Here is an 18690-nt window from a genome sequence, read left to right on the forward strand (position 1 = left end):
CAGTACAGAGCAGTTCCTCTCCATTAGCCATGGTAAAGGAGAAAGGACAAGGTGAATTAGAACAAAAGCATGAAAAGAAAAGTGTTACAAGTAATAGTTTCAAGTATCTGGGAAATTTGTGTTCTGTCATCTTAGGATAAGCAGCCTACTTCTATAAAGTAATCTGCTTTTGTAATGTAAAGACATCCTTGACAGCCTGACAGTCCCTTGATACCTTCTGAGAAATGCCTTTTTTTTTTTTTTTTTTTAAGATTTATTTATTTATTCAGAGAGACACAGACTGAGGGAGAGAGGCAGAGACCCAGGCAGAGGGAGAAGCAGGCTCCTCACAGGGAGCCCGATGCAGGACTCAATTCTGGATCCCTGTACCATGACCTGAGCCGAGGGCAGAGGCCCAACCGCTGGGCCACCCAGGCATCCCTAGAAAGGTCTTTTTTCTGGTGATCATATCAGCTTATCCCAGGACGCTTGTATTTATGAGTAATACGTTTATAATGTCATCCATCAGGAGTACTTGTATAGTCTTTTATTGAGGCTTTTGTGTTTCTTCCAGAAGACTCAGTTTCTGATCTGTAGCTTGTAACAGGCAAGCATAAAGAAAAAGCAGAAGCTACCTGTGGAGGTAAGACTGAATGGTTCAGGTTAAGTTGTTTTAGTAGCAACAGTATCAGAATGGGGAAAACAATCCTTTATGAAGCAAATCAGTTTATAAGGATTTAGTGAAATTTACCTGTGAATAAGAACATATCATGGATGGTGAGGGCATTGATCAATTTCAGAGTTTTTTTTTTTTTTTTAAGATTTTATTTATTCATGAGAGACACAGAGAGAGAGAGAGAGAGAGAGGCAGAGACACAGGCACACAGAGAAGCAGGCTCCATATAGGGACCCTGATGCGGGACTCGATCCTGGGACTCCAGGATCACGCCCCGGGCCGAAGGCAGGCGCCAAACCGCTGAGCCACCCAGGGATCCCCTATTTCAGAGTTTTTAATTTATACCACTGTGCATTATGATTTTGAAATCTAGATATTTAAACCTAGAGAGAAAATCTTTTAAAACCTAATTATTTTTTAAAATAACAGCTTTAGTGAGATAAAATTCACCTTTTTAGAGTATACAGTTCACTGGTTTTTAGGATGTTCAGAGTTGTGTAATCATTACCACTACTTACTTTTAGAACATTTTCATCACCCTGAAAAAAACCCTGAGTGTTGACAGTCACTCTTCATTCCTTCCTCTGATCTACCTGGCAATCCCTAGTCTACTTTCTGTCTCTGGTTTTGCCTAAGAGATAAATTATTTTAAAAATAATTAGTTGGTTAACTAAACAATTATTTAAGTGTCCGTAAACATGAATATTCCTCTTCCTGAAAAGGACATAATGATAATCACTCTATTATTTTACATTAATGAAAAGTCATCCATATTAGAATTGAACTGGGAGCCTCTCTTTTTGATTTATTAAATTAAAAAAAAAACATTGAGTTTAGTAAACAAAACAGCTTTCATAATGGTATTGAGCTAATTCAAAATCTAGAGAATGCTAAGCATTCTTAATTATCTCTTCTATTTTTTTACTTTTCACAGAGTTAGATTAATATCTGATATATTAGTAGGTGCTCAATCAGGATAGCTTTATTTTGTTTTGGTGACAGAACTGGAATTAGAATCTAGCTATCCTCCCAGGAAGTCTCCTCTTTCCCTTATGCCACACATGCTTTCCATTTGTACCCAAAGCTGATTTTTATAAAGCACTTGTAAACAGTTCATGGAACTGGGGGTCAATGTTCTTATTTCCGTTTTCTATTCTATTTCTTATAACCATACATAAATTCACAAGTTTAAATTTGTTATTGCGTAAATGCTAAAATGTTAAATAGGCTAAGAAAAGAAAAAAAGAAAATATCTTTCATGCTTTTTGTCTAATGACAAATGTAAATGCTCCATATTTCACAGTTAAAGAACTTATATAAAGTAGGACATAAATCATATGCATTTTTAGCTTGACTACTACTTAGGTATTTAGGTAGTTCCAGTCAAAATGTTAAGTATGAATTAGTGATTTTAAGATATAAAAAGAGTTGCTTTGAGGTCAAGTTGGAGGAGAAAGGTAATAAAAGAAAGGATGAATGCCAGTAGGTTTTTTTTGGTGGTGTTTAAATTTTGTTACAGTGTAAGGATAGGTAGTAAAGGATACAATTCTTAAATGTACAACTTTTTTGAATTTAAAAAATATTTACTATACTTAAAATTCAATTAATTAACATATAGTGTATCAATCAGTTTCAGAGGTAGAGTTCAGCAATTCATCTGTTGCATATAACACCCAATGCTCATGACATCACATGCCCTCCTTCATGCCTATCACCCAGTTACCCCATTTCCCCATCTACCTCCCCTCCAGCAACCCTGAGTTTGTTGCCTATAATTATGAGTATCTTCTGGTTTGTCTCCCTCTTTAATTACAACTTGATGAATTTTTACATGTAAATATATATATATATATATGCAATAATCACCGCACAGATCAATATACAGAATATTCCAACACCTCAGAGGGTTCCTTAGTACCCTTTTTTTGTCAGTTACAACACTCCAAGAGGTAATCACTATTTTGACTTTTGTCACCGTAGGTTACTTTTGTTTCTTCTTGAAATGCATATAAATGGAATAAAACGATACTCTCTTGTATCTAGCTTCTTTTACTCGTATTTGTATCTATAAGATTCATCCATATTGTGTGTAGCAGTGGCTGATTTTTTTTGCTTTATAGTATAAGTAAAGCACAATTCATCCATATACCTGCTGATGGTGATTTGGGTTGTTAACAATTTTTTAGTATTGTGACTAAAGCTACTAAGTCCATTATTGTGCTTAACTTTTGGTGAAAGTATGCACTCACTTTTCTTGGGACTTAAGGTTTTAAGTGTTATAAAAGTTCAGGACTTTTTTGTTAAAACAGCCAGAATGCCAAACCTGCCTCACAGAAATTTTCAAGTCCACCTAAATGGATATGTTTAACTCTTTGATTTTATTTTATTTTTTTTTAAAGATTTTATTTATTTATTCATGATAGTCACAGAGAGAGAGAGAGGCAGAGACACAGGCAGAGGGAGAAGCAGGCTCCATGCACCGGGAGCCCGATGTGGGATTCGATCCCGGGTCTCCAGGATCGCGCCCTGGGCCAAAGGCAGGCGCCAAACCGCTGCGCCACCCAGGGATCCCAACTCTTTGATTTTATAATAGAAACTGGGGAAAAATAACTTTTACTTCACAGCCAGTTTTGGGTGGTATCATGTGCCTGTTCTATAATGCAAGGGTTATGGATATTACGCATTCATTCATTCAGTGAACAATAGGAAACCATCCTAGGGGTTAGAGACACAGTCACATCCCACTTTCCCAACCAGTATCTTCAAGTTACTCGAACATAACGCATAGATTGCAGTGATAAAGAAATGAGAATTATTAGGGGAATTCTTAAGGTGAAGCATCTCATCTAAACCTGGGTAGTCAGTGGAAGCATCTCAGAGAAAATGACATCTGAACTGAGTCCAATGGAATGAGCTGCAATTAGCCTGGTGAAGGAAGTGGAGGGTGAGTGTTGAGAAGAGCAGGGCTATGAGAGTTTTTAAGGCGGTGTTTAAAGCTTGGTGATGGGAGAAATTGAAAGTAGCTGGGTAAGCACAGACTCAATTATAAAGGGCCTTTTGACATATCCGGGAGGTCTGACGTCCTCAGGTCAGAAGGGAATCATTGGTACTATCTTTTTTTATTATGGAAAATGTCAAGCACACATCCCATAATTTGAGCAGTTACCAACTTATCACCAATCATGTTGATACCACTACCTTCCTCCCCAAGTGGATAGTTCTGAAGGAAGTTTGAGACATCACTTCATCATTGAAGATTTTGAGCAGGAGAGTGACATAATTAGTTTTGTGTTTTATAAATCATATATCCCTAGTAAATTTAAAGTATCTTTACAATGCACACACCACAGTTTGGTTGCATCTCATTTGCTTCCAGTCATAAAGACATTTGTCTTTCTGCACTGTTTATAGCAGTTTGCATTTTTTTCCTAACTATGGAAACATGAGTAAATGCTAAACTTATTTTATATATTTATCTTCTTATGTAGATAAATCATTGTTTAATTTGCCTTAAAAACACTATTAATATTTTGGCTTCTATGAGTATAAAAAGGTCATAAACAATATAAAAGTTTATGTCTAGTTCAGTCTCCTTTATAGCAAAGATGATAGTATTTGGAAAGTGGAATTCAGTTAAGGTTTTACTATGAATATTTTTCCAGATTCAAGTTCAATTTATGATTCTTCTGTGGCTCAGGTTTTGCTCATCTATTTGAAAATCTGTTTTCTTTCTTTTTTTTTAAATCTGTTTTCTTATTGAAGTTTACTTTGATGGTGAGAATTAATATAGATTACTTTTGTTTTAAAACTAATTATAGTTGTTTACATAACACTAAGTAGTAAAAATGTTTACTTCCTAAAGGGCTTTAGCTTAACCTGTTTTAAAAAAAGTGGTGTAGTAGATGGTCACTATTGTAATGCCATGGAATAGCACTGCATTCATGCATGCGTTCATTCAGTTGGTGAGTTAGTGATCTTAATCTAAATCAGAGGTTGGCAAATTTTTGCTGTTCTGTCTGGTTCTTATATATTTGGAGAATTGTTCCAGGAAGATAGGGAAGAATTTGCAATAGAAACCGTATGTGGCCTGCAAATGTATTACCTGGTCCTTTATAGGAAAAGTTTGCCACTCCTGGTCTAAATAAATATAACTTAAATTCTTGGCATGTGCTTTTTTTTCTTTTGGAAATGTTTCTATAAGATTCACTTTTAAATAACATTTGAAAATAAAACTGTCATTGTTTTCTACAGAGAAGATGGTGAATTAGAAGATGGTGAAATAGATGATGCAGGACTTGAAGAAATACAAGAACAGGAAGCAAAAGAGGATGAAAAGCACAAAAATGAGAAAGCTTATAGAAAATCAAGGAAAAAACACAAGAAAGAAAGAGAGAAGAAAAAATCCAAAAGAAGAAAACGTGAAAAACATAAGGTTAGTTAGAATCTACTTTTAATTCTTTTAGTAAATGTTTATGAAATATATTGAAAATCATAAAGTATAAATCATTGCTTATTTTATTATAAAACTTATTGATTAGAAGGGCACCTGGGTGGCTCAGTCAGTTAAGTGTCTGACTCTGGATTTCACCTCAGGTAATAATCTCAAGGTCATGAGATCAAGCCTCCCTTCAGACTCCTTGCTGGGCATGGAGCCTGCATAAGATTTTCTCTCTTCTTCTGCTCCTCCAACCCCCCCAAAAAGCAACTTGTTGATTAGATATTTTTATTTATGTGATTAATAAATTTTCTGAACATAAAGATTATGTAAATTATCTCAAATATTTAAAAATTAATCTAGGTAACTTTTAATGCAAGTTAAAATCTTTTTAATTAATGGAATTGTATGCAAGGATGATAAAGGTTAGAAAAGTTTTATTGTTTTATTCTCTACAGATATAGATTAGCAGCATTGGCATTGTCTGTCCATTTATTCATTCATATGTATTATCATGTGCTTGCTGTGGAAATCTCTGTGCTCTATGCTAGGGTTACAGTAATGAGTGAAAGTCTCTAATGGAAATAGATTACATTGAAATGGGAAGGAGAAGGCAATAAACAAATGAAAAACAAATGTGATCAAGAAAAAAGAGTAGGGTGCTGGATAGAGAATAATGTAGCATAGGATAGGGAAGAAGGGATCATCTATGCAGAGAACTCTAGGAAAAGTGGGCATCTGTGGTGGAGTAGTTTTGAAACTCCCTGAAATTCCCCCATAAAAACAAAGCAGTGGGGATAGCAAAATCAAAAACTCATTGGCAACATCTACAAAAAAAATGAAGTAACAAGTTATCTCCACAAACCTTAAAAATACCGCTGGATGAGGCCAAACCACAGACAGCAACAAGACCCATATAGGATCAGCAATTGGGCATACTGAAGCAGAGGGAAGGTAATGGGACTTCAGAAAACAAATTGCCAATAGGTACTCCTCTCAAATGGAAGAGTCCCCACTCAATGTGGAAAGTCCATGGGCCAAACTGAGAACAGAGCAGAAAGTGAGAGGGGAGAAAAAAGTGAGAGGGGACTTTCAATTCTCCTGTGAGTATAAGGTGACCATGTGAATTTGGGATGGTGCTTGAATGGTCTGGGTCTGATGAACTTCTAATACTAATCAACCAAATCGCTCTTATTAGAGTCCTACACTGAGAATATAACTGCTAATTAGAATCTAAATTGAGAGGACAAAGATACTAGGGCTGGGCAAGGAAAGAAATAGCTTTAAAAAAATGAGGAAAAAAAATGAGGGAAGGGAGCAAATGAGGCATATCTCAGAAGATACATAGCCATATATATTAATATTTCATGCAAACAACAAGCAGTAACCCTAGAGAACAAGATAGGACCATGATTACATTCCGTATAAGTTATAATTTTTAAAAAAACAGAATAATGGAGAGAATAATATTCTTCCATAAGAGAAAGAGTTCCCACACAACATATAAAATATCTAACCTAATATTTCAAAATGATAAAATTAAGAAAGTATATAAGCTATGATCAAACAGCATAAATACAATTTGGGGGAAACATCCTTTGGTCATCTAAGTGAAAAGACCAACTCCCTATTAGGAAAAGAGAATCAGCTTTCTATAAAAATTTTTGATATAGGATGCCTGTGTGGCTCAGTGGTTGAGCGTCTGTTTGCCTTTGGCTCAGAGAGTGATCCCAGGGTCCTGGTATTGAGTCCCACATCGGGCTCCCCGCAGGTAGCCTAATTCTCCTTCTGCCTGTGTCTCTGCCTCTCTCTCTGTGCCTCTGATGAATAAATAAAATCTTTTAAAACTTTTTTGATATAAATATTTTATGCTGGATGATAATGGAATGACATATTTAGATAAGATGTGGTCCAAGAATTTTATATCCAGCTAAATACTGACCTTCAGATATAAAGTTCTCCAAAAAAAAAGATAAAACTCAGGAAATATTGTTATCATGAGCCTTCCTGTAGAATCCACTAGAGAACAAGTTTAGATAACCAAAATGACTATTTGGGAGAGAGGGATCTACATACATGTAATACATATTTCTTTGTAAAACTAGGACTAGGGCAACCCGGGTGGCTCAGTGGTTTAGCGCCACCTTCAGGCCAGGTCCTGATCCTGGAGATCCGGGATCGAGTCCCACATCAGGCTCCCTCCTTGCATGGAGCCTGCTTCTCCCTCTGCCTGTGTCTCTGCCTCTCTCTCTCTCTCTCTCTTTCTCTCTCTCTCATGAATAAATAAATAAAATCTTTAAAAAAATAAAAACTAAGACTAAATGATGGCCATAAGGGGAGCCGTATATTATGTATCTGAACATTACAACTATAAAAAATATCAGGAAAAGCAGAAGAGTATATGGCAAGCAGGATAAGCTTACTGATTGCCTAATATTATTAACTCAGAGTAAGGGGATGTTGCTTCACATTGTTATCCTGATAATGAAAAAGGAAAAGAGGTTACTGACGAATTTTAGTATTGGTCCTGTTAGTAAAGAAATAATATGCAAAGAAGGGACAGGGACTAAGGTTATTGGAAAAGGCATGAAAGAAATAATTGAGGGGCACCTGGGTGGCTCAGTCAGTTAAGCTTCATACTCCTGATCTCAGCTTGGGTCTTGATCTCAGAGTCGTGAGTTCAAGCCTTGTGTTGGGTTCCACACTGGGCTTGGAACATATATAAATGAGTAAATAAAAAGGAATAATTAAAACAAAAATACAAACTTTTCTAAATACCAAAAGGTATATACTTTCCCAACAATGCAAAAATCCAACTCTAAGCTGTGTACAAGAGAAAGATTTTAGAAGTGGGTAAAGCTATGCCAAGCAAATACAAAGAAAGAGAAGGCAGAAATCTAACGTTGATATCTGAAAAAGTCAAATTTGTGTCAAAAGGCATTGAAAGAAACAAAGAGAGACATTTTATGATGTTAAAGGCTACAATTCACAATTAAGTATAAGTTATTAATATTTTATAGCCCCTAAAACAGCCACTTTTATAAAGCAGGAGCTATAGGAACTGCAAGAAGAACTAGGAATACACTAATAACAGGAGATCTACCAATATGCCTCTCTTAATCCAAAGAGATCAATCAAGTGGATGAAAAGGTGGTAAGGATATTAAAGAAAGATTATGTAGTGAGCTCTGAATCCTGAGAATACATCTTCCTCTTGTCTTTATGGCCATATAGTAGGCCTTGTATGCTCCAATTACTTTGATTGAGTGGAAGTGTTAAAAAGAGCAATGTCAAATCACAATACAATAAAACTAGACATTGCCTAATAAAGTCAAAAAACAAAATGTCTTTTTGCTTTGTAATTCAAATGCCTGCTATAAATAGCCTGTGGAGCACAGGGGAAACAGATTAAAACTGCAGAATTTCATTAAAATGATGATATAAAATCTTGGTGTGTAAGTAATGACAGAATATAGCTAAAGCAGTTATCAGGAGAAAAATTACAGTATTGCAGTAATTCATTTATTCTTTGCTAGAAAAGTAGCAAACCAAAACAAAACAAAAAGGAAAGGACTTTTAATTATGTTAGAAGCAGAACTTAATGGATTAGAGTGAAAAGCCAGTAGTTATTCAAAAAAAGATCAGTGATACATATAAGTCATTGGCGAGACTAATCAAGAAAAAAGTAGGGGCACATGCCTGGATCAGTGGGTAGAACATAGGACTCTGATCTCAGGGTGTGAGTTCGATCTCTGTTGGGTGTAGAGCTTACTTAAGAAAAGAAAAAGAAAAAAGGGAAAACCAAAAATAAAATTTAGTGTGTTGAAGCTAAGAATTTTCAAAACCATCAAGTCCCACATCTCCTTTTGAACGGCCTTTCCTTTAATTTGTCTGTCTTTGGCAGATAAGTACTTTCAGCATTTTTCTTGAAAATCTTAACTAGATTACTTAGTTCACTAGACACATTTTCTACTTTCCACATTATTGAATATAACTGTGTTGTTCAACTTTCTACCACTGCATAATGAAGATTTCCGTTCTTCCAGCTTTAATAAGATACCTCACTTTCCTTTAAGTTGTCTCAAAGCCCAGAATTTTACTAATAATCATTTGAGGCAATTTATTTACGTATGTATGTATTTGAGAAGAGAAAGTGCATGCATATATGTGCGTGCGCATGTGTGTGTACGAGGTGGGGGAGGGGCCAAGGGAGAGAGAATCCCAAGAAGACTCCCTGCTGAGCATGGAACCTGACAGAGGGCTCTATCTCATGACCTATGAAATCATGACCCAAGAGGAAAACAAGAGTTAGTCGCCTAACCCATTTTAAAATTATTACTATTTTTTGTATCTCTACACCCAACATGGGGCTCACACTCATGACCTGGAGATTAAGAGCTGCATATTCATTCCACCAACTGAGCCAGCCAGGTGCCCCTCATTTGAGGCACTTTAGACTTTCACTAACACTTTCCTTGAAGTCCTTCCAGTTTCTATCCGCTGCCTGGTTCCAGAACCTCTCCTACCTTTTAGATATTTCTTATGGGGAGCACAGCATTTCCAGACACCAAAATCTTAGTAGTCAACCATTGCTGCACAGTATTACTCCAAACTTAGAAGCTTAAAAGAACAGAAATTTATTTCCCAGTTTTTGTGGGTCAGGAATCTGGGAGTTTAACCAGGTGATTCTGGCTCAGCTTCTCTCATGGGATTGCAGTCAACTCAAGGCTTGACTGAGGCAGGATCCTCTTCCATGTTCACTCACATGGCTCTTGGCAGGCCTCAGTTCCTTACTGACCACTCTAGAGACTGACTCAGTGTCCTCATGAGTTATCCGGCTTCCCCCAAAGCAGGTGAACCAAGAGTGAGAGAGCAAGAGAAAGCACACAAGATGAAAGCTATAGTCTTTTTATAACCTAATCTCAGAAGTGATATACCATCTCTTCTGACATACACTATTTTCTAGCTATTTTTAAAGTAGTCCCAATTGCTAATTTCAGGTTAATAATTACTTTTTAAAAAAAGATTTTATTTATTTATTATATATATAGAGGGACTTGAGTGAGTGGGAGGAAGGCAAGCTCCACACAACACAAAGCCTGACTCAGGGCTTGATCTCATGACCTTGAGATCATGACCTGAAGTGAAATCAAGAGTCAGACACTTAGCCAGCTGAGCCACCCAGGCGCCCTGTCATATATACATATGAAGAAAACAGAAAGAAAATTTTCATAAATATATATATATATATATATATATTTTTTTTTTTTTTTAGAAAGAGAGAGAGAGAAAGTGTGTGTGTGTGTGTGTGTGTCTTTTTTGTTTTGTTTTGGAATAGTCTGAAGAAACTTCTCCCTTAAGTAGAACCTTCTCTTCTCTGGTGGTTTTTCCTGAAGTAGTGTCTTCATTTGAGCTTCTTAATCAGATCTTATCCCTTTAGTGATCTTCAAGTGAAAGGTTTTCCTTTGAGTTGGAGCTGACTTCTACCATTGACTTAGCAAACTTGGCTTTTGAATGGACAGTGTTGAGGGGTGCTAGGTTGGCTCAGTTGGTAGAGCATGCAACTCTTGATCTCAGGGTTGTGAGTTGAAGTCCTGTGTTGGACATGGAGTCTACTTGAGAAAAGAAATGGGCAATATTTATTTCAAACTTTGACCCACAAATATTAGATAAGCTTGAAGCATTTGATAGCATAACTATAAAAAAATAAAAGATTTCTTCATATCACCTATCAAATTGGCAAAAATGGAAATAACACCATCATAAAACTAAACCTGAAAATATTTAAGAACAAAGTGAGGGAAAAGTTTGTCTTTCTTAAAAGAGCCTTTAAGAATGGAGTAGAGGGGGCAGCCCGGGTGGTTCAGCGGTTTAGTGCCGCCTTCCGCCCGGGGTGTGATCCTGGAGACCCGGGATCGAGTCCCACGTCAGGCTCCCTGCATGGAGCCTGCTTCTCCTTCTGCCTGTGTCTCTGCTTCTCTCTCTCTCTCTCTCTCTCTCTCTCTCTTATGAATAAATAAAATCATAAAAGGAATGGAGTAGAGGTAAAAATCCTTTTGCTGTGAAAATATCAGAGTTCAGTTTCATTCAAATTTTTAGTGAGTCAGTATCTTCACTGATAAGAACTTTAAGAATTCTTTAAAGAAAGTGCTTAACTTGGGAAAGTAATTATTTTGACTAGATGGAGATTTGGTGACCTTTTTTAAGGAGTGCACTCATACTTAGAAAGCTTACTCTTGATATTTGCTAATCATTATCAGTTACTTGTGGTTTCCATTTCACTTTTGCCCAATTTTGTGGGTTGGATTTATTTCACATTTATAATTTGATATGTTGAGTATCTTTTAGCTTTAGGGTACTTATGCAAAAGAATAAGAGTGCTACAGACATTTTAGGTAAAAATAACTCATACTCTACTTATGTTCTGTGATCCTTTTTGAAGATCTAATTCCTTTTTTTTTTTTTTAAGATTTTATTTATTTGAAAGAGTCAGAGAGAGAGCACACAAATAGAGGGGAAGGACAGAGGGAGAAGGAGAAACAGACTCCCCACTGAGCAGGGAGCCCCATGCAGGACTCAATCCCAGGATCATGGGATCATGACCTGAGCTTGAGATGCTTAACCAACTGAGCCACCCAGGTGCCCTAATTTAATTCTTTTAAGATTAATTAAAATCTGAGATCACTTTAGAAGTGATCTTACATAGAAGGGCACGAGTCAAAAAAAAATTTCTTTTAAAAATAAATAAATAAATAAATAAATAAATAAATAAATAAATAAATAAATAAATAAATAAATGGCACGAGTCCTTGGACCACAGGGATGATGAGGAGAATGCTGCCATTAAACCCCTAAAAAGAGGAGAAGATATACTTTTCCTCAGAAAATTTTAGAGAAGTTGAGCTGGTGGTGGCCTTTGAAGCAAGGATTTTTTGGTTAATACTTCAGAACCTACTAGGATAATACAATATGCTGGTTGGCACTTCTGGCTAAAAAAAGTGTATCTAATTATTAGTAAAATTTTCTTCCTTTTGCAAATGTGTAACTGTTTTTTCCTTTTTTATAGCATTCTCCATCTAGTGATGATAGTTCAGACTACAGCCTTGATTCAGATGTTGAACATACAGAAAGTTCCCACAAAAAAAGAGCTGGTTTCTACAGGGATTATGACATTCCATTTTCTCAGGTATTGTCTTTTTTTAAAAAATGTGATCAAATATACATAAACATAAAATTTACCATTTTAACCATCTTTCAATTCATTGGCATTAAGTGTATTCACAATGTAGTGCAACCATCACTACTATCCATTTACAGAACTTTTTCATCATCCCAGACAGATGCCGTGTACCCTTTAAATCATAACACCTCAATTCCTCCTCCCCACCAGCCCCTAGTAATCACTATTCTACTTTGTCTCTATAAATTTGCCTACTCTATAGGCATAAAGGTGGAATCATTACTGTATTTGTCTTTTTGTGTCTGACTTACTTCATTTACCATAATTTTTTTTTTTTTTTTTTTTTTTTAAATTTTTATTTATTTATGATAGTCACACAGAGAGAGAGAGAGAGAGGCAGAGACACAGGCAGAGGGAGAAGCAGGCTCCATGCACCGAGAGCCCGATGTGGGATTCGATCCCGGGTCTCCAGGATCGCGCCCTGGGCCAAAGGCAGGCGCCAAACCGCTGCGCCACCCAGGGATCCCCTATTTACCATAATTTTTTGAACATTCATCTAGCTTCCTTTTTAAGGCTGGATGATATTCCATTGTATGCATATACCATATTTTGTTTGTGTGTTTCTGTTTTTGAACACATGGATTACTTCTACCTTTTGACTGTTGTGAATAATGCTGATTATGAACATGGGTGGATAATATCTCTTCAAGACCCTGCTTAAAAAAAAAAAAGACTCTGCTTTCAGTTCCTTGGGACATATACCCCTCAGAATGGAATTGGTGGATCATACAGTAATTCTGTGTTTAATTTCTTGAGGAACCACCAAACTATTTCCCATAATGGATACACTTTTTTACATTCCCACCACTATACATGAAGTTTTCTACTTTCTCCACATCCTTCCCAAACTTATTTTCTGGGTTTTTTTTTTTGCTTTGGGTTTTTGTTTTTGTTTTGATAATAGCCTTCTTAACAGGTATGAAATGACATTTCATTGAGGATTTGAGGTTCTGCCTTTAAGGGGAAAAATAAAATTTTCAGTTTCATTCTTTGCCTTCTGACATTCTGAAAAATGTTTTATATTTTTCAGTATAGAAAAACAGGCATATGTAGATATATGCTACAAATTTTAAGTCTTTGAAAATCATAATCATATGTTAGCTTTCCAGGTCTATCATAACAAAATACTACAGACTAGTGGTTTAAACAACAAAAGTTTATTTTCTATTAGTCTGGAGGCTAGAAGTGCCAGATCAAGATGCCAGCAGGGTTGATTTCCTTTGAGGATCATAATATCTTTGAGGACCATTTCTCCTGGCTCGTAGATGGCTACCATCTTGCTGCTTTGTCCTCAAATGGTCATTCTGCTGTGCATACACACCCCTGGCATCTCTCTGTGTGTCCAAATTTTCTCTTGTAAGGACACCAGTCAGATCAGATCAGGGTCCATAGTAGTGACCTCATTTTAACTTAGTCACCTCTTCAAAGCCCTATCTCCAGATACAGTCACATTCTGAGGTATTGGGGGTTAGGACTTTCACATACGAATAATGTGACATCTACCTCTTTAAGTGCAAAAGCTATCGGAAGTGTTGTAAGTAGAAAAAAATTAAAACAACATGATATACTTTAGATCTTTCTCAGGCATGTTGTACTGTATGAACAGTCTTCAATATAAATAGTATTTTGTGGGCAGCCCGGGTGGCTCAGCGGTTTAGCACCGCCTTCGGCCCAGAGTGTGATCCTGAAGACACGGGATCGAGTCCCACGTCAGGCTTCCTGCATGGAGCCTGCTTCTCCTCCTGCCTGTGTCTCTGCCTGTCTCTCTCTGTGTGTCTCTCATGAATAAATAAATAAAATCTTAAAAAAACATAGTATTTTGTGCTAGAAAAATCACAGTGGTCTCAGGAACACTGGGGAGTATTCAGATCAGTGTGCACCTTTCTGAAAAACCACAAACTTTCTCTGAGTTCTGGTTTCTGCCAATCTGTCAATATGCTTGTCCACAGAGTTCTATTCTTTTTCCTAATTTGGTGTTCCTCATCCCTTATGAGCTTAGAAAACAAAATACTGTGTTGATTAGAGTTATTTCTATTGCCTTCTGTTTCTCTGTTGCCTTCTTTATAGTTGAGGTTGCTCAGTAAGTAACTGTTGAATAAATGAAGTTTATTATAATATCTTCTTTTAAAATTTGAAAAGAATTATACTCTAGTTGATAATTTTATTGAGTTAGGTGAATGTATCCATATATTGAGTGTGTTTGCTGATTTTGGAATAAATGGAGCTGCCATTTCTCAGAACATTTTAACAGCTATTTGTTTGAATTATTTTTACCACTAATGACAGAACTTTTAAATCTATCAAACACTGATGTGGGGGGATGCCTGGGTGGCTCAATGGTTGAGCATCTGCCTTTGGCTCAGGGCATGATCCTGGGGTCCTGGAATCAAGTCCCACATCGGGCTCCCCATGGGGAGCCTCTTCTTCCTCTGCCTGTGTCTCTGCCTCTAACTGTGTGTTTCTCATGAATAAATAAATAAAATCTTAAAAAACAACACTGATGTGGTACCTAAATTTCATCATTTGCAGGTAAATTTATTTTTTTAGAAATAGTCAAAAGTTGTTTAGAGACTATTCAAAACAGTGAAAAAATGCTCAGAATGATCATTACCACTTCAGATAGCAAAGCATTTGAAAATATCAAATAATGAGATTTATAAGCTCTTGATTCACAAGTTGTCACTAAACATTATTCCAGAAAAGGAGGTATAGAATATTTTAAAACAGTGGCAGAAGTATTTTAATAAATATTTTAATAAATATTTAATAAATATGTAGCCTTCTATGGGGGCTACTCTGAAGGACAAAATCAATTGGTATGTATAAACAGCATTACACTTGTTTTAACTGACTCATATTTTCTTTTTTTTTTAAGATTTTATTTATTCATGAAAGACAGAGAGAGAAAGAGAGAGAGGCAGAGACACAGGCAGAGGCAGAAGCAGGCTTCATGCAGAGAGCCCGATGTGGACCCAATCCCAGAACTCCAGGACCACACCCTGGGCCAAAGGCAGGCACTAAACTGCTGAGCCACCCAGGGATTCCCTGACTCATATTTTCTTAAGCATTATAGTTATTGATTGTCATTATACGATTACATATTACTACAACTACAATGTAATTATTTTTGTTTAAAAATTTCAGTTATGAGACCCCTGGGTGGCCCAGCGGTTAAGTGCCTCCCTTTGGCCCAGGGCATGATTCTGGAGTCCTGGGATCGAGTCCTACATCAGGCTCCCTGCATGGAACCTGCTTCTTTCTCTGCCTCTCTCTCTCATTCTGTGTCTCTCATGAATAAATAAATAAAATCTTTAAAAAAATTTTTTTCAGTTAAAGAAATTAAAAGAAAAAGATAATCTTTTATAATTACCCACATTTCACTTCCAGTGTCCTTTGTTCCTTCGTGTAGATCTGAATTTCAGTCTGGTATCATTTTCTTTTAACCTAAAGACTAAATACTTAGTCTTTACTGACACAGAGACAGAGACATAGGCAGAGGGAGAAGAGGCTCCACGCGGAGAGCCAGATGTGAGACTCAACCCCAGGACCCCAGGATCACAACCTGAGCTGAAGGCAGATGCTCAGCCACTGAGCTACCCAGGCATCCCAAAAGTACTTAGTCTTTATTTAGCATCGTTTGTGGTACAGTTGCACTGTCAGTAAAATCTCTTAGCTTTTATCTATTGGGAAATTATTTCACTGTTATTTTTTTAAAGATTTCATTTATTATCATGAGAGACACAGAGAGAGAAGCAAAGACATAGACATACGGAGAAGTAGGCTCCCAATGGGGAGCCCGATGTGGGACTCCATCCCAGGAACCTGGGGTCACACCCTGAGTTGAAGGCAGCCGCTCAACCGCTAATCCACCCAGGTGGATTTTTAATAACTTTTAATTTTGTCTTAATGAATTCTAGAAAAGTTCCAGGAATGGTGCAAAGAACTTCTGTATAGCTTTCACCCACATTTCCAGGATGTTAACATTTTACTGCATATGCTTTGTTTTATTCTTTACCTTTCTTCTCTTTTCTTCAGAGGATCTAATTTGCAGCTAAACCCATGTGTTAAGTTCTTAATTCTAGTATTTGCATTTTTCAAATCTAGAAACTTGATTTTTTTTTCAGATCTGCAGAGTATTTTTATAGTTCCCAGTTCACTGCTGAAATTCTCATGTCATTTACTTGAAAATAATAAGCACAGATATTTTAAAATCTGATCACAGGAATTTCAATATCTGGAGTCTTTCTATTACTGATTGCTTTTATTTAATTTTTAAAATTATCTTATTATTTTTAATATATATATTCATGAGAGACACACAGAGAGAGAGAGGAAGAGACACAGGCAGAGGGAGAAGCAGGCTCCATGCAGGGACCCCGACGTGGGACTTGATCCTGGGTCTCCAGGATCACACCCTGGGCCAAAGGTGGTGCTAAACCACTGAGCCACCCAGGCTGCCCTACTGGTTGCTTTTAGCTGATGCCCTTGCTGATCATGTCTCCTCATATGATTGAGTTTTTTTTGTTTATTTTTCTGTGTGCTGAGCATTGTGTTTGCAAAATATAGTGCATTTTATAGAAATAATTTGAGACCTGGGGTGATGTTAATTTACTCCAGGGAGGATTTTTACTTGCTCCTGACAGATTTTTAGTGACCCTTATAAACTTTATTCCAACTGCAGGGTTTGAAACTCTTCTTGGCCACCAAGATGATAGATTGGACTGTAGCCTCTGATCCACCTTTTGATATTGACCCAGAATTGGTGGGTGGGGGTTAGCTACTAAAGCTTCTACTTTTTCTAGACTCTGGATTTCTCCTTTTGTTCTCATAGATTAAAGGGATAGTCAGAAGCAGTGTTGAATCTTTCAGCTGATTTTTCATGTTGAGCTGATGCTTTCAGAGAAAAACTGCTCCTGATCCTGCTCATTTCTCACGATTTTCATCCACTCCATGTATATATATATATATATATTTTTAAAGATTTTATTTATTTATTCATAGAGACCGAGAGAGAGGCAGAGACACAGGCAGAGGGAGAAGCAGGCATCATACAGAGAGCCTGACATGGGACTCCATCCAGGGTCTCCAGGATCACGCCCTGGGCTACAGGCGGTGCTAAACCACTGCACCACCGGGGCTGCCCCACTCCATGTATATTAAAGGTCCAGTAATCCTTCACACTTTTGATAGCTCTCTCATGTTTATAGTGGATTTTAGAAAAATATTGTGTCCATCTTTTCTACATTTTTTAGGAGGAGAACTGATCTGAATTATTTAGTCTGCCAGGAAAAAAGAAAGTTCAATACCATTTCATCCACATATGTTTTAGAGTTGACTTACTGAGAATAGAAAATACCTTAAGTACATCCTAAAAATCTTATTTTCCTGGATAACAAATGTCTGCTGTATAATTTCTATAATTTAGGCCAAAAATAGAATATAGTATTAACATCTGGCTTTTGAATTTGAGGAGTTAGTATATCTACCCTTTTCCTCATCCTTCCTTGCTCAAGGCCTCCCATTCCCTTCTTTCATGTTTATAGTGATTGTTGTGGGACCACTTTCCATTTTACAGAAACCCAGTCTGCCCTGCAGGCATTCTAGCCAGGAATTTAGTCTAATAGTCAGCAAAGTGATTGGAGAAACTGTATCCTTTGATAGAACTTACAGGCTTTTTCATATCTATTATCTTCTTGCCGGAAGGCTGTAAAAAATACTTGCTAGATTCTTGCTGGTGAATGCATTTTGTACATTCCAGATGATGAACATATGAAGCATAAGGAGGTCTTCTAGAGAACTGGAGATGCTCCTCTAATGTCATCCATTTAGTGCTTCATGGAGCATTAGCACTGCATGGGTGACACCCAGACCCAAACATTGGAGTCTTTGACTGCAGCAGGAGCTCTGTGATGGGGGGCGGGGCGGGGGAAGTTTGCATCATTAGAGGGCTATTAGGAATATTTGCAGTTGGGAAAACTAACTAAGGGGAGAAATAGAATGTTTAGGGATAATTCTATTTTAAAAAGTAGGAATAGGGGGCAGCCCGGGTGGCTCAGTGGTTTACCGCCGCCTTCAGCCCGGGGTGTGATCCTGGAGACCCGGGATCGAGTCCCATGTCAGGCTCCCTGCATGGAGCCTGCTTCTCCCTCTGCCTGTGTCCCTGCCTCTCTCTATCTCTGTCTCTGTGTCTCTCATGAATAAATAAATAAAATCTTAAAAAAAAAAAAGTAGGAATAGGGAGATTATTTTTGTAAAGCCTGTGAAAAATCAGATTAAATTAATACTAAGAATTCAAAGTTTTGGAAGCGCTGGGTGACTTAATCGGTTAAGCAGCTCAGGATTCGATCCTCAGGGTTGTGAG

The 18690-nt window shown here is 37.0% G+C and overlaps 1 protein-coding gene across 8 annotated transcripts in view; it reads left to right on the forward strand.

Annotated features, from left to right (window-relative positions):
- ZC3H6 (zinc finger CCCH-type containing 6) overlaps positions 1 to 18690 on the forward strand; it is a 67972-nt gene that overhangs the window by 21046 nt on the left and 28236 nt on the right. For 4 of the 8 annotated variants that reach the window (XM_035700443.2, XM_049096036.1, XM_049096034.1 and 1 more), the window contains exons 2-4: positions 554 to 622; positions 4907 to 5087; positions 12156 to 12275. Coding sequence is in view for 2 of the 8 variants with exons in the window: in XM_025453930.3 (XP_025309715.3) it covers positions 4907 to 5087; positions 12156 to 12275 (301 nt within the window). In the remaining 6 variants the exon portion in view is untranslated. Of the gene's footprint in view, positions 1 to 333; positions 623 to 4906; positions 5088 to 12155; positions 12276 to 18690 lie in introns of those variants that run through there. The other 4 variants (XM_049096033.1, XM_049096037.1, XM_025453930.3 and 1 more) reach the window with 4 other exon arrangements.

Source organism: Canis lupus, chromosome 17 (assembly GCF_003254725.2).
Source record: "Canis lupus dingo isolate Sandy chromosome 17, ASM325472v2, whole genome shotgun sequence".
NCBI classification, from domain to species: Eukaryota; Metazoa; Chordata; class Mammalia; order Carnivora; family Canidae; genus Canis; species Canis lupus.